The sequence below is a fragment of the Hemibagrus wyckioides genome, linkage group LG03 (genome assembly GCF_019097595.1).
Source record: "Hemibagrus wyckioides isolate EC202008001 linkage group LG03, SWU_Hwy_1.0, whole genome shotgun sequence".
Taxonomy (NCBI): Eukaryota; Metazoa; Chordata; class Actinopteri; order Siluriformes; family Bagridae; genus Hemibagrus; species Hemibagrus wyckioides.
Window position 1 is genome coordinate 14,017,676 of NC_080712.1, and position 22,433 is coordinate 14,040,108.

A 22,433-nucleotide genomic window follows, 5' to 3' on the forward strand; every position below is an offset into this window, starting at 1 on the left:
TCAAAATAACCCAAGATCATGCAGTATTTGCAGAGCTTTAATAACTCAAATAAAACAAAATGCAAATAATTTGTAAACAAATTGTTTTAATGCTTTGCCTAAATAACATTAAGAAATCAGTATTTGGTGGAATAACCCTGATTTGCATGTTTTGGCTCCATGCTCTCCACCAGTTTTTCACATTGCTGTTGGGGAACTTTATACCACTCTTTTTGCAAAAAAGCAAACAGCTCAGCTTTGCTTGATGGTTTGTGACCATCCATCTTCCTCTTGATGACATTCCAGAGGTTTTCAATATATATATATATATATATATATATATATACATAAATTGATCAGTAAATACATCATTAATTATATGAAAAAAAAAACATGAAAAGTCAGTTAGGTGATAAACTGTATCATGGTATACAGTATTTTTCATGCTATATTGCCTAGGCCTAATTTTCTCTACAGGTGCTCACTGATGGGTTTGAGTCTTGTTTCGTAGAACACTGCATGTTTTAAGTAGGATGTGCTTTCTGGAAGGGAACATTTGTTAGTGCCATCAGGAAGATGTTAGAAAGTGCTTTGCTTTGTTCTCCCTTCCACAGTTCCCGTTCTTTAAAATGTTTGAAGAACATGCCAGAGATGCATAAACAGCAGATATAGCACTCATTAGAAGATCCTCACCACAGGAGTCATGTTCTTCCTCTCTGAACTAGACACTCTTAGGTGTCATCTAACTGCTGATGTTCTGCAAGTTTTACAAATCAAACAATATTTACTGTTGACTCTCGTTATCTCACGAAAACACCCTCCTCGTTTGTTTAAGCTTGTCAGATCCCTGCTCTAATTACTGCAGAACAGAAATGTAGCATTGAATTTCTTGTCTCATGGCTCTCAGTGCATGACCAATATGAAAGATGAAGAGGGGATGAAAAAAAAATTGGCGCCCTAGTGCAGCCCTGAGAGCTGTTTTCTGCTTGATGGTGTGTAGATGTGTGTGTGTTTGTACAGGGAAGAGGGAGCATGACCTGATGTGGCCATTATCATTAGTCAGTATAAGCTGCAGGGCAGAACAGAACTCGACATCTCCGTCCCTGGATGGTTCCTAATGACTTCCTATGAGGGCTCTCAAGCTGTGGGCTCTTCCCCTCTAAGATCGCTCATATTTGGGCTGCAAATAGTTTCATGAGTCAAGCAGTTGGATGCTGAAGCTCATTAAAACAAATGTTTTTGTAGTCTGGCTAAAACTTTTTTTTTTACCCCACAATTATTAACTTGGGACACTTTTGTACTGTTAAGTTTGGTCTGTGGTCACATATTTCAGTGCAATACAGTGGACTGTATCGGACTGTATATGGACATTATTATTTTATTTTTATATATATTTTAAAAAAGTATTTTGCTTGTAGAGTTATCTAAGGGTATGAGCTCATCCAAACAAAACAGTGAAACTCTGCTGGTTATCAAGGGAGTTGTTGGATTTACTGAAGCATTGTGCAGTTCCCATTAAAGTTGCATAACACATTTTAGCCTCCAATTAAACAGTGTTACAGAATTATTCAGAATGTTCAAGAAGCATCACAACATGTTTTTGTCCCCAAAGTGTGGTTTTAATAACTTAGCACACAGATGACAAGAACAAATGAGCAGCAACATCTGTCGATGGTTATGGTTATGGTTATGATTAAATGCTCTATGGCAAGCTGATCTCAAACAATGTGTGCACATTTTTTTATGGTTACGGCAGCACTTTAACAGGGATACTGTTATACAGAGTTACATATTACTATAATCTGGTTACTTACTTTTCTTGCAAACACATTGTAGTTACTGACGTAATGATGTTATTGTTTCTGTTTCTGAGGAAATAAGACAATAACATTGGAAGGATTTATAGTTTGGCCTAAAGTTCTGTATCAAACCTGTCTGTCCCATTTAACTGATTTCTTCTATTTGAACTACATACAATAGTTCAGAGAATTCAGTGAATACGGCTTTAAAACAATCTTTCCATTGTGATTTTAATAATGCTTACTGTGTAAAATCCGTTAAATATTTAATAAAGTAATGCTGGAGAATTTTGTGTGACTTTACACGGAAAAAGAGTGTGTACAACCTTTATTGTTATTATGGGTTGAATGATTGAGATTGAGACTGTTACTGAGTGATTGTTTTCTTTTTAATTATCTTTATTTTAATCTATCTTTATTTAATTTTTTTCCTCACCACACATGCTTTGGGAAAGGTGTTGAGGGAATTCATAATGTATCATAACAGTATTATAAATGCAAATTTGATTACAACCTTAATTTGAGCATTCATTTGGCTGGAATACAGGCATTAGAATGGGGATTTATTTATAATAATTTTGTATGCAAATTAACCAACAGAACTCAAAACTTTAAGGAAATGTTACTGTTCTAGTCCAGTTTTAAGCCCTGTTTTCACAATATTATGTTGCCCTGTTGTGTTCACCTGTTCTGTGTCCTGTGTGTGGTCATTGATTACTTTGTCAGAGCATATCCTTGTTCTGACACTTGCCTTAGAATTATGGATCACCCTAGTTTGTTGCCTTGCTGCTTATTTGGCTCTCGACCAATGATTTATGGCCTGCCCTTAATAAAGCACATGTTGAGTATCCACACCTGCATCCTGCTTTCATTAACTTCATAGTACCTTTGATGATGACCTGTAAAAGTCATCAGAACGTCTGACGTATAAAATACATTCAGAAACAAAATGCAGGCCAAATTTCATCAGGATTGTGAATGACACAGCAAGAGATGAAGAGAGTTGTAGTTGAGAAAATGCTGCCATCATTTAGACAAATATTAAAAGCTTCCAATGACACGGTGACAGGTGGATATGTACCACCATTAAAGTAAAAAAAAAAGTTACTGGGACAGATGCACACTTGCACTGACAGGACGTCTAAACTTAAAACAACATTCCGAAGGCTCAGGATAAGACTGTGCTATTGCACATATTCTGAGCCACTATACATATCTTTAGGATGACAGCGCACAGGGTAAATCCCCATGGGCTTCTGCCATAGGAAATCTGCCTGCACGTGTTAAATATTTAATGGACGGCATACATCTATATTGCCAGTGAAATCAACCTGGTACAATCAGAATACAGGCTGCTAGATAGAAACTGTTACTGGTCTAAGAAATGTTTACTCAAGTCTTCACATTGTATGAATCTGCTCACAATGCAGGGTCAGATACTGATGAGCAGCCAGGGGGATGAAGAGGTGACATTTATGGATGTCTCAGGGTTTTTTTTTAGCTTCGTAATTGAGATGAGTATCACATACATAAATGGATATGAAGTAATAGCATGAATACACTTCACCAAGTGGGTCACCAACACTGGGTTCAAGCAGTGTACAGAAGTGTCATCAGAAGAAGCACAGCTCTTTGAATTATGGGTACAAGATTGACTGTATCCATTTGCCTGCTGTGGATCTGTGCCTACAGTTCAAGATTAATGCAATGTAATGTAAATTTGACTTATTGCTGCATTGGAAATATAAAAAGAAGAAGCTATCTAGAGTGTGTTTATGTATAAGGATTAACTTTACAGTACAGGTCAACAGCTGGCCTGCCTGAGGCCATTCATTCATTTATTCATTCAGTCAGTTATTCAATGTAATTTTGGTCAAGGTTGCAGTGGATCTGAAGGAACACTGGGCACAACCCAGGGCACAAAATGGATGGAATGCCAGCCTGGAAGACAATTTTCTTACATCACCTTACAGTTTTCCAGTGTTTTAGAGAATATTAATAATGCTACCTTCATTCCTTTTGAATCCAATTATAGCTTTTTTGTTTTGGGCTTTAATAAATTTTATTTATTTATTTATTTATTTATTTATTTATTTATTTATTAAACAATTTATTTATTTATTAAACAATTTATTTATTTATTTATACTTTTTTGATATAGTAATTTATCAATAATGATTTATATATTATTATTATTATTATTACTATCATTATCATCATAAATACTGTTTAGACCTTTAATATTTTTGTATTAATCTCAAAATGTTGTCTCTTTTAATTTGATATAACCACAGTTGCACAAGTGAAACATCGTAAGGCATTTCATTTCCTCCGAAAGTCTTCTAGTGGTCATTTGTATAGTGTCAAAATACCTCACAGCTAATGCAAATTTTTTATTACATATTCATAAAAGCTTGTGTGAGATGGCAAATGCGTTTCCATTGGAACCTCTTTATTCAGATTAGTGCCTGTGTTCTGTGTAATAAATCAGATTCCCTAGACAAATGACATCTCTGCATTTGTTTCATGGTGAGAACTTTCCCAGCAGCTTCCATTAGTAAGCACTTTATGATGACCTCCATTAGCAGCCCGTTGAAATTGATGCTCACATCCTTACACGCTTTGGCTTTAACCCAGTCGGAGTCATGCCAATAACCACTGCAGCCTCAGCCTTTCTCCTCCATCTCAATCTTAGCAGTATCACAAAAGTGCAGACTCAGCAGTATGATGATTTTTAGGGGCATATTTGGAACTTGATATGTACCAACCATGCCAATGTCCACACAGTTCACATTTTGATAAAAAAAGTGCACTTTCCTTATTAGGGAACTATAAAGGATTAGATAGGAATGGAGCATATAATGGAGACGGACAGTGTACAGTATTATGCAATGATTTCTACTGATTTAAATTGAAGTGATTTCCTTGAAACCTATTTATGCCATGTCAGTATTTAAAAATTTTTCATTTTAAAAATAATAAGTACCTCAGAAGGGCAAGGTGTGCTTTGAAAGGAAATCTCATTTCATCCTGCATTTGGATGGATTCTCACATTTTTCCCGTCACATCCCCTCAAGCTTAATCAGAATAGATGGTTTCTTCACAGATGCTCTGGAGCCCACTGAGGTCTGGACAAACTGGGCCAATCAACACTTGTCCCAAAGCCATTCCAGTTTTAATTTTGTCTCTATTCATGGGGAACCTTCAACACAGTATGAATGTTTTTTTCAAGGACCCATCTGTATTTGGCTGCACTTATTCTTTACTCAGTTCTCACCAGTCTCCCCATCTCTGCTGCTGAGAAGCACAGTGTAGTGTCATGCTGCCATCATTATGCTTCACTATAGGGGTGGTATTACCAGTTGAGAATCAGTACCTGTTTTTTTTGCCAGACATAGTGCCTGAGGATCAGCCTGAAGAGTTCATTTATTTGTCTCCTCAGACCCGAGAATCTTTTTCCTCTTGCTGTAAGAGTCCTGCAAGTGCTGCAAATTCATTTACTTTAGAATACTGATCTAAATGAGATAATTCAATTTTGATATTTAATACATATATATATATATATATATATATATATATATATATATATATATATATATATATATATATATATATATATCTGGATGGACTGGCGACCTGTCCAGGGTGTACCCCTGCCTTTCGCCCTATGTGCGCTGGGATAGGCTCCAGCAGACCCTCGTGACCCTAGGAGTCCTAAGAATAAGCGGGTATAATGAATGTACAATGAATGAATGAATATATATATATAAAAACATGTTTTTGGTTATTGTGAATGGAATAAAAAAGATATCAATTAAAATTAAATCTGCAACAATATGTGTGCAACTCACTGTGTGACATCTTTGGTTCCAATCTCAGTATTTCTCTTAGGGTTCTAGTTTTAGATTAAGAGACTCTGTGTTAGCAACTGGATTTCAAAACCCAGGACTGCCAGAGATCCACTGTTGAGCTCTTGAGCAAAGCACTTAACCCAAAATGTCTCTGGAGGTCCTGCAGAGTAACTGTCCCTGCACTCAAAAAAATCTGTCTTTTTTTCTTGAGGTTACAAAGTATATTAAAACTGTCTTGTATTCAAATATGAATATTGTGTCTTTAGCTACAACAATAGAGCTCCCTAACCATTTCAAACAAGGATCCCCTGTGGTTCAGTGAAATATAAACACAGTTGCCTCCAAATGTTGTGCATGTAGATGTTATGGAAATGTGAAAGCTAATACTTCCCTTGAGGTTACAATCTAGTGTAAATGAAAGTGTGTCCCATGGTTTAAAATGTTTAACAGAGATGTTTAGTGACAGAAAATGGCTATTATTTACCTAACTACAATTGTATTAGTTTCATCCTCACAGGCAGAACGGGGCAAACAAAATTTACGTACAATATTAAGTGTAAATGGACTGGAATGTATATGGCTGATTGACAACATCTGGCAGTGTAAGAACAGTGTTTATTACAGGAGAGTATTTAAAATATAAGCAAATGTCTGGCCATGAGCAAACCTGAGCAAAGAGGTTGTTTTTTCACAAGCAAAGGTTTCATCTATTTTCTCAGAAAATAAATCAACGTCTCTGTCCTGAGGCATTGTTTTTATCAGTGCATGAAAGGTTTCTAAATGAACTAAACTAAAAGGCACATACATAAAACAAAGCCAAAGACAGAAAAAAAAGACAATGATAGGTACTATATAACAACAGAAAATAAGAGAAGACCTAAATTAGATTAGAATCACACACAGCTATGCATATATACTATGTGGAACTGTATGTTACTAAGACGCATCTTTATCAGAAATGATTTAATTATTGTGCATTAAAAAAATGTGGAATGATTCATTAGGTAACTTGCATCATCAGGCATATTTACTGTCAGGTCTTATATTGTATGCAGTTCAGCACATTGTTTTTCCACAGGCAAGTCCATGGGCAATTTAAGATTAGTTGAAGGATGATGTCGTATCCAGATGTGGTGTTCTGCTGCATTAGATATGACAGTGTACTAAAACAGCAAGCCATTAAGAAACAAAGTCTTGTGATATCTATATTATTAGAAAACAGACAGTATTTTTCTGGTCCAGACCTGGTGCTTTTCTTCAGAATCTGCCAGAAAAGTTCAGATTAATGAGTATTATCAATACTGATACCTTAAAACAGTGCGATTAAAAGAGAATGCACAGAGGAGCGCGGAATCATAATACCTCCTCTTTGTAATCAGGCTTCTCATTGTTAATGCTTGCTTCTGGTGAAATCATGGCCCTGCAGGTCTGACACATCAGTGCAGCCAGAAGAACGATATATTATATTGATAAAAAAGATCACTTTTAGGTGTTTGTAAAAAGCAAGAGGATAGAAATGCCCAAGATAAGCGTGCTCTTAAAACAACACCGATTATGACTCAGTGTAATAGAGAGAAGTAGCAGAATGGTGCCTGGTTTCACAGGATATGGAGCGTGGACCCAGAGGGACTCATCTACTGATACAACCTTCTGATTGCTCGCAAGTTTCTGTGGGTCACAGAAATATTTCAGAAACATGTCTGAGTCAGCCCATTGTATTTAGAGCTAATGGTGTAGAACACAGAGTACTGGGGGAAAAAATGAAAACACAGAATCCAAGGCAACTGCCAAGTGTTTCATAGTACAAATAATATCTGTGATAGAGTCCAATTCATCTGTCCTCAGAGGTCATTTTTGTACATAATTCTTACTAGTACTGGTGCATACTTTTCAAGCTGTGACATATACTATGTAAGTACACATAGTGCACAAATATCAGGTATATAGCAGTACTTGAATGCTTGAATGTCTATTATGAAGTGGTGGGCCATCAGGGCCAGCAAGGCCTTCTCTGCTGGCCTAAACAGCAGTGATCTGAATCACTGACTTGCATTTTAATATATTTAATATATTTTTCCATGAATGTGTATTAAATTATTCCCAAAAGTCTGTTCTCTACATTTCATAGCTTTTCTCTTGGTTGCGCTGCTTCCAGTATTTGTGATAAGAGTATTCATCCAATCATATTTCAGCCAGTGACTGACATCATGTGTTGTCAGGGTGAAAGAGATCTGCCTTCAGTATCAATAGTGCAGGCGCCCGTAGCTTAAAATAAGTGAAAATGAAATTGTTACCTTAACCAATCAGATTTCGAGTTGGCGTCACTGGGGCCATCTAGCAGGCATACGATTACGTCAGCAATATCCCGTCCTTTGATTGGATAATTGGAGTAGTCAGAGGCAGCGAACCGCACATATACATTGTTTCTATATTCGCTGCGTCTTATTTCGGATGCTGCGTCCTACGGAGATTACAGTTTGCTGCGTATGTCATCAAGAATGTCACCGTAATAAAATTGATTATTTCTTGCGAGGTGTGAAATACTGTAGCCTAATTTCTTTTTTACTTTGCCATTTAACGGTTGATTAGTATCTATTGCCGTGGCGTCATAATGATGGTATGGAAGTGGATTAATTCAGGAAGGACACCAGTGAAGGCCTAGGTGTGAAATGCACGGCCCGCCACTGCTATTATATAATGTTACAGTCATTATTAAATGGTTTAGACCTGCACTCACCTACTCCTTGTAGTCAGATATGCAATTATTTAATTAAGCAGGTTGATTATATAATTATTACTGTATGTTGTCATGTTGAAGTAACACCTGATATTTTTCACGTCACTCATGCAAAGTATTACTAGTACTTTCTACTATGTTATATATGAACTTCTGAGAAATGATTGCACTTTGGCACCAAGTACCACAGAAAATCCTGTTAGTTTTCACATATATTACTATGTAAATCCATTATACAGAGTATGTACTTGTACTGCAGTGTAAAAATAATGAGCTACCACAAAGTCTCTTACATTCAGAAGATTCATTGTCTTCTTGAGAATTACATTTATTAGCAAATGATTTTAGCAAATGTTTGTGCTGATCTCAGTTTCTTTAACGGAAATAAAAAATCATTCCTCGAGATCATATGATATTGATCTAGTGGTTAAACACTGAAAGGTAAATATGAAGACATAAAGCTGATTAATTCCTGAGCACAGCCTCTTTAACACACCTCCATGATATATAAGAAGGATCCTCAAAGCATGTGAACAAGATTAGTGTGTCTTTTTCATTCAGATGTTTCATTCAGTGGATATTGCTAATAACTGAGATGAAATTAAGATAGAATGGATATTTGAAAAACATGCATAGCTGTAAAAGCAAAAGATTTTGTTTTTGGTCAGAGAAGAAGAGAGGATATATTGGAATAAATCATAAGTATCTAATTGTATGCTATGGTCTTACTAACAAAACATTTCACACATTACGTTATTGATGACTTTTCCTTTTCTTTTTTTACAGTGAATTTTGATCACTTCCAGATTCTCAGAGCCATTGGAAAGGGCAGCTTTGGGAAGGTAAGCATGCTTGACTACATCCAGTTAATTTCTATACTCAGCCTGAGATCCACCCACCTCGCTTCCCGTAAGATTTTCTTTTGGATATAATTGAAGTTGTGAACAATAGTCATTGTCATGGGCTATAGTAAAGTGTCTACATGCATCTTAAGTTATTTTTGAATTTTTGAAATGGGTAGGCTATAGACACTAGAATGATGACCATTCAGTAATAGTATACAATTAGAAAACAAAGGAACCTTACAGCTTGTCAAAAACAAAATAAACGAGTGTTTATTGTTACCATTATGCACAATCCCTGCCTATACAATTCCCATGAAAGGGATAAAAATAATACATATCAGTAAGCCAGGGCGTGTTTTAAGTTACTGTGTTCTTATAATTATGTGACTTCAGTTAATGTTTGGTTTTTACCACACACACACACACACACACACACACACACATACATACAGTATACATATAGTACATACAGTATATAAAGGTTCAGCATTGTAGACAATGTTTTCTATAAAATAAAAAACAAGGACATTCCTCATCAGCTGTGCAAGCTGTAAAGTATATAAAATATGCAAAGGTCCAGATAAATAAATGTCCATGCTTACAAAGATTTGGATGACTAACTAGCATGACTGAATCGTGACGAGAGTAAGCTTTTATTTTTTATAGAAGTCTTTTATTTTTAATAAGCCACATCTTTACTATTCAGTATACTGTTACTAATTCTTTTAAAACTTCTGACCAAAGGTTCTTCAGAAGGACCCCCCCCCCCCGACCTAATGTGTCTAGCTCTACAGCTAATCCATAGCCCAATGTGCTGCTTTCATCTTAAACAATTTACATTTTTTTAGATTTGATAAGCTACAACAGAGGATCTTCTACAGAAGTCACAATGGCTCATATTTAACTCATATTTTGAAAACTTATTTTTAGTGTTTTAGTGTCTTAGCATTGCTGAACTAGTTTTTCTAATATTTCATACAGTGATTTTTCATGTGCCAACTTTAGCCTGCTGCAATAAGTTGCTGGTTTCACATCTGGAAAGTGGTCCATCAGCCGTAGGAGTGACACTCATATAAGTCATGTATATAAGCTATATGCGTAATTTAGCTTAATTGTGAAAGTATTCCTCAATGCTATCACCTCAAGCAGCGTGAGCTAGAAAAAAAACATGGCAGGAGATTTGGGACAGACCCACTATGACTCAGTGTTCTCTTTATGTCAGTTGCACATACAGAGAGAGAGACTGAGATCTGTGCTGTTGGCAGAATGTCACTATGGCTCATCTCTCGGGGAGTTTCAGTGTCTAATTACTTCAGTGTTCTCGTTATCTGAATGAGATGGCCTGCTTAAGTGGGCCTTGTGTAATTACATTAGGATTTTCAATTAATCTGAACCGTAATGGTTAATTAATTTCACTGGATTGTTTTTGCCTTTTATATTTTTGCCTAGTTCTATGTGATTTTGTGTTTGTGTCTCAGTGGGCAAGTAGGAATTACGGTGCATACTAAATACCACCCTCAATAATAATGGCGTGAACTGTTGTGTTATATATTGTTAGCGCGTCTCACTAGGGATGTGCACTGTGCCGTTCTTTGTCATATGCAAATTAGAGACAGCACTTTGTGGTAATGTGATGTAATTGCAAATTTCCTATGGTTTTTTACTTTCGCTGAATCTGTTTTCATGAGTAAGTTTCTCTCAGCAATAAGCAGAGATTGATCTGCTCCACCTCATTCAATATAGCAAATGCATTCAACAATGCAGACAAAGATAATGTAACATTGATTCCTGCTTTTCAACAAGAAAAAATCATTATTTAATGTTAACTATCCAAAACAGTGGTTCTCAATGCAGGGTCTTTGAAGCATGACCAGGGGATCCATGATTTTTAAAAAAAAATCAGTTAAAGCAGTGATAATTACAATCCACTATTATCAGTATTATGATATTTTTTCCCATTTAGTTCTTATAGATGTTAGACAGGTCACTTAAATTTAAAACATTTAATACAAAATACCTCAATAACTCAAAATCTACTAGGTATACACTACCAGTCAAAAGTTTGGACACACCTTTTAATTCAATGGTTTTTGTTTAGGGATTTATTTTCTACATTCTAGAACAATACTGGAGATTTCAAAACTATGAAATAACACACATGGACTTAAGTAATCCATATGTAATGACAACAAAAAACAGTCAGTTGTTATTTTAAGACACGAAGGTCAGGTGTTCTGGAATAGTTCTTGCAAGAACAGTATTGTCAAGTGCATTTGCAAAACCCATCAAGCACCATGATGAAACTGGCTCACATGAAGACCATCCCAGGAAAGCAAGACCAAAACTTACCTCTGCTGCAGAGGAGAAGTTCATTTAGAGTTACCAGCCTCAGAAATCTCCAATTAACAGCACCTCAGATTAGAGGCGTTATGAAGGCTTTACAGAGCATCAGTAGCAGACATATCTCAATATCAACTGTTCAAAGGACATTATTGTGTATTTCGCCCGCCTTCAGCATTGTTTTACAATGTAGAAAGAAATAAAAATCAGGAAAGACCATGGAATTAGAAGGTATGTCCAAACTTTTGACTGGTAGTGTATCCTAGTGTGTTTTGTCATTGAAAGGCTTAATAATGCAATGCCAGACATCTATAATAATAATAATAATAATAATAATAATAGTAATAATAATAATAACAATAATATTAATAACAATAATAAGTTGAAGAAGGAGAAGGAGAAGAAAGGGCTCATGCCTACAAAAAGTTTGTTTAAATGGTATTAATGGTCATGTTAATATGACATATTAAATATGTCAGACATATATGACAGGTGAACTGAACAACATTGATTATCTTGTTACAATGGCACCTGTCAAGGGGTGGGATTAGTCAGCAAGTGAACAGTCAGTTCTTGAGAATTTGAGTGATTATCATAAAGGCCAATTTATGATAGCTACAGTAGACGACTAGGTCAGAGCATCTCCAAAGCAGCAGGTATTATGGGGTGTTCCTGTTATGCAGTGGTAAGTACCTACCCAAATATGGTCCAAGGTAGAACAACCAGTGAACCGGCAACAGGGTCATGGACCCTCATTGCTCATGGGCACCCAAGACTCAGTGATGCTGTCCGAACCCACAGAAGAGCTGCTGTAGCACAAAAAAAACCCCTGAAAAGGTTAATACTAGCTATGATAGAAAGGTGTCAGAACACACATTACATCACAGCTTTCAGAACTGGACCATAGAGCAGCTCAAGAAAATGGCCTGGTTTAATGAGATATTTTGCATCATACTGGCCAGATGCATTTGCCTCACTTGCCTGGGGAAGAAATGCACTATGGGAAGCCAGCGGAGGCAGTGTGATGGTGTGTGATGTGCTTGGTCTCAGTCTGATTGAGTGTCTGTGGAATGTTTTAGATAAACAAGTCTGATTCATGGAAGCCTCATCTCACAACTTACAGGAGCTAAAATGTCAGATACCGCAGCATACCTTCAGATGTTTTGGGAGTACTTACACAATATTAGGTAGGCTGACCGATGTAGTGACCTATACTATTATATTTTTGTTCTGTTGTTTATGGTAATGTATGGCATACTGGTGTAATGGAGGCCATCTGTAGCTGCTGTCTTTAGCCTCCTTGTTAGTGCACCTACATCCCATGATGGAGACCTGGGTTCGAGACCTGCTTGGAGCAGTTGTGAGTAGGACCTGGGGACGTTACATTGGTGCCGTGACCCAGATGGGAGTGATGTTCAGGGGGGTGAGTGTAATGGAGGCCAGCGCTAGGGGCTGTGCAGGTAAAACCCTGATCTCAAGAGGCGCACTGGCCACTGACACTAGTGGCTGCAGCCTTTAGCCTCCTTGTTAATGCATCTGCCTCCCATGGTTTGAGACCCACTTGAAGCAGTTGTGAGTAGGAACCGGGAACATTACTCTGGCGTTATGGCTAATTTTGTTCTCGGTGATGAATCTCGAACGATGGGTAACGTAGTAATCTGACTGATCTGGTTGCTTCTCTGTGCTATTAGGGAATGTTTTATTTCCTCCTCCTTCCCCTCTTTTCCTCATCTCACTCTTCTTTCTCCAGTTTGTTTGCTCTCTCAATTTCTTCATGCTTTCATACTAAATTGTTTATGAAATAAGTGGCCTGTTTGGAACAGCACATCAGCATACAAGATGGAGTGCATTACCATTTCAATGCATGTTAATTTTCATTCCAGCTTCTTCGTCTTTCCCTTGAGGCAGTTGTATTGTAATTTTTTTCAAAACAGGAACAGGCCATGTTAATGATGCAGAAGAGAGATTGGAGGGGTGATGCTGAGGGAGTAAATATACTGGGGCTGAGGTTATACATTTGTACACAAGTTGCCACATCTATCTTCTGTTACTAGTGGCAGGAATGTGTTTACTATCTAAGTTATACTTGTAGTATACAAAAACAAAACAAATTTGTACAAACTGGAACTGCTTGATGCCAGTCATCAGGATATGTTAATAGCTGAATGCATGTTTGAACTCATGTACATCAAAATAATTGTAAAAAGGCAAGCTAATAATTTGGCTGCATATGAAGACAAGCTGTGAAAGTGTATCATATTCATAGATACTAGCTTAGATGTCGAGCTTGGATACTAATGAGAAACAAACGAACATAGTTTTATTTAATTTCATTTAATTTTATTTTTATTAGACATAAGCTCAATAGATTCCGTTTTCTTCATAGTCTAAAAATAAATTATATAAATAAATATATAATATAACTTGCAAGATGCACACCAACACGGTAGACATGGCAGCAGATGAAGCTGTAAAATGAATCCAGCAGAGCAAAACTCAGTGAATTAATCAGTGATTATTTTAGCACCGAGTGTGTGATTGGATTACTGAGTAAACAGTCAGGCCAAGAGTGATGATGAGGCTCTGGTTTGTTAATTGTCCTGATTGACATTTACCTCAGGAAATGAAAGAGAGAGTGTTTGGATGATGCTGATTCTCAAAGTGATTCGAGAATCAGCGTTTTCCATCATTCATTTATAATTTTTGCTAAAGGGTCACTAACGTAGTTTTTTTTTTTTCCATAAATAGATTAGATTACAACTGTAGAGATAGATGAGGTGTTTCCTTGATCTAGTTATTGAGGACTACAAATCTCATAATGTAATCATAATTCATTTTAAACCTAAAGGTTATCCATCATTTTTAAAACATAAAACAAATGAAATTATTATTAAAAATCGAATGACTGTAGAATAGGCTGGATTTATAAATAGCCAGTCTGTAGGCAATGAATAAAAGTAGGTATAAAGATAAATACACAATTGAGACCAAATGTTTATGTTCACCCAGGCTAAAAAATATTAAAACTCTATTTTTCACAACTTCACTCCTCTCTTCTTCCACATCATTTTGCAATACTTTTCTCATTCCACATTCATCCTGTTAGAATTTCTGTAACTCAGTCAGGTTTGTGGGCATCCTTGCTCAGACACAATTTTTTTTTTTAACATCAGTTTACCAATATTCAGTCAGATTTAGGTCAGGGGTTTGTGATGGCCACTCCAATCCACTTTCTTTACTTTTGAGGTATGCTTGGGCATTGTACAGCTAGAAATTTCAGTTTTGGCATTCAGACTGATGCTTCAGTATTTCTATATACTCTTTCTTCCTTATGATGCCTCTCATTTGAGTTGCTTTTCTGCAGATTATGTTCCTCACCACCTTTTCCCCATACATTTCATTACCATTACATTACATGGTCATTGTTTCCAAACAGTTTTGTTTCATCTGACCAGAGAATACTCATCCAAAAGGATGGTGATCCTCTACAAACTTCAGTCAGACTTTTTTAAGCTGGTCTTGGAGGAAAAGCTTCTTCATTGCACGGTGATGGTGATGTAGGACTTTTTTTCAAGTCAAGTCAAGAAGCTTTTATTGTCATTTTAACAATATATATAGCTGATGCAGTACACAGTGAAATGAAATAACGTTTCTCCAGGACCATGGTGCTACATAAAACAACATAGAGCTACATGAAACAACACAGAGCTAAGGATTAAAGTAAATTGTCCTACCCACAGATTGGTGGATGTACATACACTATATGGCCAAATGTTTGTGGACACTTATCACACCCATAGGTGCATTTTCAAAATATGGTGGCAGAGACACAGAATATTAATCCAACAGTTAGTTGATAGTTCAATAAATAGTAGTTGCTTATAAACACAGAAATTTGTTTTAATCTAATTTTGGAGATAATCAGACTTTAAAATACTTGTGGTTAAGATACCCAAATACAAAACACTCTTCAAAACAGTAGAAAGTATTTATTAAAACTTTATTTAGTAGAAAATGTACAAAATTTCCCCATGTGAAAGGCTTTCCTAGGCCACCACACAAATATGTCTGAGTCTCCAGAATCAGCAACTTAGGAGATAAGAAGATGATAACCAGAGTGACTTGGACACACCTACCTCCTTTATCCCTGGGTATGAGTCAGCATGCCTGGTTGTGTGGAACAGTCCATAAAACATCCAGAATGCTGTGATTCACACTGTTGTTGTACTGATGTGGAGTTAGACAGAGAAGGCAGGGTTTTATGGAGGAAACTCTGGACAGTGACCATGAAAACCTTGTTATACGATAGCACAATTAATTTCACACTCAAGGTTGTATGGCATACGTGCCCAACCATTTGGACATAAATGTTTGCATATTTATGCTCAGTGTGGTTGTTAAATAATTCATAATGTCCTTGATGAGGAAGGTTTGTTTGGGCTAGGAGCAGAGGAAAGCTGCTAAGTAGCAGAGAAATGCTTCAGGTTTTCCCTTTTAGAAAACATATATACATATATACATGTTAATACAATAATATACACAAAAACAATTAAGATGTGCATAAATTCTACAGCATGTCCGTCGTTTACTTCCTACTGCCTGTTGCTGAAGATATAGAGAGGGCTGCTGAGGTAAAGTGCAAATTAAATCAGAGGAAATTATTTCTTTGCAGCTGACAAGCACATTGGGGTTCGAAAAGTGAAATTAACTCACATGGGATTCTCATCATTTCCTGTAGCATTCAGCTGTGTTCTTTTGTGTGGTGTGTGTGTATATGTGTGTGTGTGCAGTGCAGGTTGCCATGTTTGCTTGCAGTGATAAAAGGGCTTCTCTCAGCATGTGAGGTATGTTTTAGCATCCCTCCTCCCTGCCCGTCCTTCCTCTCCTCTTCGCCATCACCCACAGCCCATCACTTAGCAGTGGGTGTGTTTCTGCACCCTGCTGTGATGTATGGGGCATGATGTGTTCCTGCTGTGGATTCCACAGTCATGGCTCATCTGTGTTCCCTCCATTGAGGAGTAAACTGGGCAGATAGCACTCCTATCTACACATGGGAGTAGTCCTTTGAAACATCTCTGAGCAAGCAGCATGAGCTCACCATGATGCAAAAAGGAAGTAACGGGAAAGATCACTCACTCTTTGACATCGTCTACACTCACCAGCCACTTTAATAGGAACACCTGTATCGCTGAACATGCAGAAAATTATGTGGCAGCTGCTGAAAGCATAAAATTCATGCAAAAACAGATCCAGAGCTTCAGTTAATGCACAAATGATAACTGGAAAAGGAGCAGGGATGTTTTTCCAATCCTCAAGTAGCCAGTTTTGGTGAAACTGTTGCCTCAGATTCTTATTTTTGGCTGATCATAATGAACCGGTCATCTACCATTGCCTTCCTGTCAGATCTTCCCAGTCTGCACATTCTCCTCTGATCCCTCTAAGTACAAGGTGTATCCTGCAGCAGAGCTGCTGCTCAGTGGATGTTTTCTGTTATTCGCCCTATTCTTCTCACTATGTTACCTATACAGGTTGTTGTGCATGAAAATCCTAGCTGATCAGCAGTTTTTGAAACACTCAATCCAGCAAATCTGGTATCCACAGCCATGGCACAGTCAATACCTGACATTATATTTTTCCCTCACTCAGATATTTGATGTTAAGTGAAGGTCTTCACTTGTATTTCTTATGTATATCTCACTGTAGCCACTTGAATTGCTGATTGGATAATTGTGTGAGTGAGCAGGTGGATTTTATGCATTTGCAGCATTACATTAAGCGTTTTGTCTCAGCTCGAAATGTGTCAGATGCTGGACGGCGACAGGACAGCGGAGATGTACAAAGGTTATAACAGGTAATGGGCATCATTAAAAATAACAGGTCAAACCATGCAATCTAAAATGTCAAGCTAAAGAATCAAAGTGAGATAAGCAGGCAGTGATCAGAAACAGAAAGAGTTCTCCATAACACAGTGTCAGTGCCAAGAGAAAATCCAATGGGTGAAAATTGGAGAAAACAGATCAAAAGTCAGACAAAAGAAATCAATAGTAGCCAAAAGATTTAGAATAGCAGGACTTAGCAGTAAACAAAACAAACTGAAATGTATTTCATTTGAAGAGGTGATTAGTAAAAGGCGATGCAGGTTAGTGTAAATGGTAAACTGGTGAACTGGGGGTTCAGGTGGTAATCTGTTCAGGATTCTAGGAGACAGAGTTCCTGATGATGTGACAGATCCAATCTAATATTGGTCTTATTTTGTATCAGATTGCTATATCTATAATTATATAATGTAGAGGCTATGGGTTCAAATTTAGCAATGTAAATCTCGTGTATTTGCTTCCCAGTACTCTTTTTTGTGCCTTTCTAGCATTCTTTTTTAGGTTTGTCCATCCACCCAACCACCCACCCATCCTTCCATCCATCTACCCACCCAACCATTCCACCCATCCATCCATCCACCCTCCCACCCACCCACCCACCCAAACATTTCATCCATCCATCCATCCATCAATCCATCCATTTATGCATCTGAGATTCTTATTTAAGTGAACTCTCAAGAACAATTAGCTACATGTTTGTTGCCTTTATATGCAATTACTATAACCAGCTAAAAGGTCCTAAAGGTCGCAGCAAGGTCAAACATCTGAAACACTTTTTTGTCTGTAGCTTCCTTCCTGTTTGTCAGAACAATATAGAACAATATAGTTACTTATACATTCTTACTCAAGAACTGGAAGTCATTTTCAGGAGGGTGAAATGTCTGAAATAGTTTGTCTTCAATAGCTTTCTGTTTGAAGTATAATTTAAGGTTATTTCATGCATACAAATTACTAACAAGAAGGACTAGACCTGTTGGAAGTGGAGGCATCCCTGTCGAAAGCACTTTTTCATTTAAGCATACATCCCTCTCCTGGACCCCTTTTTCCAGTTGTCTCCAGGAGCAGCCTAATCCTTTGAGTTCTGCCTCCCAGGCTCAGTGCTCGGTCATTATCTTTTCATGCTTGTCATGTGGATTCAAGGTGAGGATACTGCTGGGTGATACTTGTAGTAGGCTTATGGAGCATCTTTTGGTTTGTTCCTGAACTGGCTGCCGTCCTGGCGTCTGTCACAGATCTTCATTTCTGATGGTGTTGGACAGGCAGATCTGTATGTTCGTCCAGACCGACAAGTGTTGATGATGATAATAGACATCATAGTCCCACACAGCATAGGCGGTTCTGGGCTACAGTATTAGACACGACAGAAAAGCGCCAGGATTGTTTGAATCCTGATGATGACGTCACTGTCCAAAAGAGAAAATCTGTCAGTTAGAATGACACTAGCCAACATGACCATCTGTGAGATCTATTAGAGGGCAGTTAGCACTTTCCTTTGAGTGTGTTCAGCTGCCCTGTGACTGCTCTGCATGAACAATAGTTCAAAATGATGTAGTGGCTTCACTTGTCTCAGAGAAAACACATGCTAGCTTTCACGTTACTCAGATGGAGAGATTAGGGAGAAAAATTGGAGTTCGGGTGCTATTGGTTTGACATTGGTGTTGATCTATCATACCTTGGTGCAGTGAGTCTGTTTCTTTCTTTTCTTTTTCTTTTTTTTTTTGGTGTCCCAGATGTGCTTTAGATGCAAGAAGGCTTCTCTAACTTTGCCGATTTTTGACATCGGCATCTGTGCCTCCTGGCTTGTCAATGACACTGCTTCACAGACAAGCTCAGAATAAAACATTTTCCTCAGACCTAGTATTATACACATGCAATACAATTAGATTTTTTTTTTTTTTTGCACACAATATAAAGGACGATTATTTCATATGCATTTCAGACAAGCTACAGGTTAGAAATGAATCCTCAGAGATCCTCAAACACATGCTTTTCATGAGCTTTCATAAATTCATATTAGAAAATGATGAGCTTTTTTTTTTTGTCAGAGACATCTAATCGAACCATTGAGAATTGCAAAAAAAAAGTGTGCTGTCAGTTAGGAACAAGTGAATGTGCTGAAAAAGTGGCCCTGGAGAAATGTGCTGCTATAAGCCCACAGGCAAGATGAAGGTCTACATTCTTTTTCTTTCTTTTTTTTGCTGCATGAATACAAGGCTGACCTGATTTTTGTGAGCATTATGAATGTGAGGGAAATATAAGGATTTGTTTAGGTTAGTGGTAGGTAGGTAGGATGGAAGTGTATAATGATTATTTCAATTCTCTTCTCTCATTTAACTCTATAGGATCTGTAAAGCAAATAAACCAACCAATGTTTCAGAGCAGAAAAGAACACTATTGTGGAGTTACATAACACATAAAATATGTATTCAGCAGTGACAGGTGGATGATGCACTGTGTCAATAATAGGCACGTTGGAAATATTTATAATAACACAGTGTTTGAGTTCTTTAAATGAGATGTCTTCTGTGAAACAGTGAAAAAGATGGCAGGATAAGATAATGCTTTCAGAAACTCTCACTTTTTTTCCTCATTTATATGCTATTTCTTGTCTTAGAGTTAAGTCAGCTCAGACTGATGAAAATAATTTAATAGTAATGTGTGTGTGTGTGTGTGCGTGCGTGCATTTTGGGGACAATGCTATGCCTCACTGCTTTGCAAATAGCATCTGCGCACGAGAAACACTTTCATTTCTACTGCCTGTCGCTGAAGATATAGAGAGGGCTGCTGAGGAAAAATACAAATTAAATCAGAGGAAATTATTTCTCTTTGCAGCTGACAAGCACATTGGGTTTTGAAAAGTTAAATTAACTCATATGGGATTCTCATCATTTCCTGTATCCATTCAGCTGTGGTGTATATGTGTGTGTGGGGGGGCTTACTATGTGCTTGTTATTATTATTTGAGACACTTTAAATGTGTTATGCCTTACATAGAAGAGTAAGAGTACTTATTTAATCCCCAAGAGGAAATCTGGCTTTATTTACATATGTAAATTTGTATTTATTATATTTACATCACATAAATATATAATAACAATAACAACAAGAACAACAACAATAATAATAATAATAATAATAATAATATATGAATTATCTGTATTTTACAGAAATAGTCCCTACAATTTCATTGTAAAAATTGTAAAAAAAAAAAAAAAAAAAAAAAAAGAATTACAAATAAATATAGAATTATTGTATAAAATATTTTTACAGTTCCATCTATTTTATCTATTTAAATGATTGAGGTTAATTATGGAAAATTATTGTTACCTATCAAATAGAAGCTTTTTTCAGTTGCTTTCTGTAGCTTACTTCTGTTCATATTATGTTTTTGTTTGTTTGTTTCAGTTATCTCCTTTATTATTTACATTATTATTTATAGGTGAAACCAGGGCTTAGACGCTGTTGTAAAATATTGCCATTTTGTTTGTGTATTTGTTTTGGCCACTCTGTTGATCCACCCCTCCCCTTTTTGAATTTTAGACCACAGGTAAACATCGTTCTGTGAAAGCTCCTGATACGTCTTCACATACACTGAGCTCTTGATGAGTTTTAGCCCTCCAGCCCCTGAGGCAGCAAAGCAGCTCCACTCCATTATACCCTCATCTACAAACTTCACAACTGAATCTAGACTTTTTTATGAGTGAACTTCTACTTCATTCCTAGTCCTTTCTGAAGCAAGGTAAGTTCAGGACAACTGAATATTAACAGCCACTGGACAAAGCTAGCTGTCAAAAGGTGACATTTATTCAGTGAAATCCAAATCTAGCTTCTCACACGCTTGGTTGTGGCTTTAAACAATCCTTAAAAATCCCCTGGATTTAGGCTCAGAAATTGTGAAAAGATCACATCACATTACAAGGGTATTTACAGATCACAGAAATAAATCCTTTGGCTTTCCACAATGATATTTTCTATCACTGATATACAGGAGGATTTTCAGCAAAGTGAATATCATACCTGTACTGGTTTCTAGAGTTCATATGGTTTATTATTGTTTTCTAAATGCCACTGGGCTGACATTCTGGATGATTTATTTGCTTTAATGGACTGAGAATGTCCTATATATTCAACCACCAGTTACCATTAAACCTTAAACCTCAACATCAAAATCTCTGAACCACACATTACTATGAAAATTTTATAACATTATAACTTAAATGAACTAATCTACAGAAAAGCGCTTGCAGATCCTTCGCAACAATCTCCAGTTTCCTTGTCACTTGTACATGCCTTTGCACTGAGTAGTAACACATCTATTAATTTCAACCATTTTTAAACTGTTTGCCTCACTAGATAGACACATTCTTCTTAAAAATGAAAAACAAAAAAAGAAAAAAAGGCTTATAATTTCTTTTTGCACTTCTTTGTAAAGAGCCTGAACATATACTGATTGGAAATTACTCTCTATTCTAATAGAATTTTCCACACTTTTTAACTGACCTATTTATTTCTGAATTGTTTATCTCTTATATTTAGTGAAGATTTATAGAGAGAAGTAGTCCAGTAGTGAAGTAGTAGCATTTTGTGTTAAATTTGAATGAAATGACTGACACAATTATAAGTAAACACTCAGTTCACGTCATATTAATGAGGTCTGACACGCCTTTTAATTCCACCTCATTATTTCTGTTCATTAGCATCTGCTAAGGATTGAAAAGGAGCAAACGGGAAGATGTTTAGGAACAGAATAATACCCAATTGTCTTCATATCACATTTTCCCAACCTACTTTGTGTAGATATGGTCAGATTTTGCGAGGTTAAAACTATAAATAAAGTCTACAGTCAGTTTGTGTTGATGTGGCCTGAACTCGACTTGAATGAAGATACTGCTACACACCCATACTTTGTCATATTCCCATATCAAGTGTTTTGTTTCTTCACAGCTCTCTGACACTGTTGCCCAAACTCAGCAGTTCCTTGACCCAGAAAAAGAAATTCTTTCATTT

General features: G+C 36.8%; 1 protein-coding gene across 1 annotated transcript in view; it reads left to right on the forward strand.

Annotated features, from left to right (window-relative positions):
* LOC131350840 (serine/threonine-protein kinase 32C-like) overlaps window positions 1-22,433 on the forward strand; it is an 89,123-nt gene that overhangs the window by 14,547 nt on the left and 52,143 nt on the right. Inside the window, exon 2 of the mRNA XM_058385777.1 lies at window positions 9,153-9,208. Within this exon, the coding sequence (XP_058241760.1) occupies window positions 9,153-9,208 (56 nt within the window). The remainder of the gene's footprint in view (window positions 1-9,152; window positions 9,209-22,433) is intronic.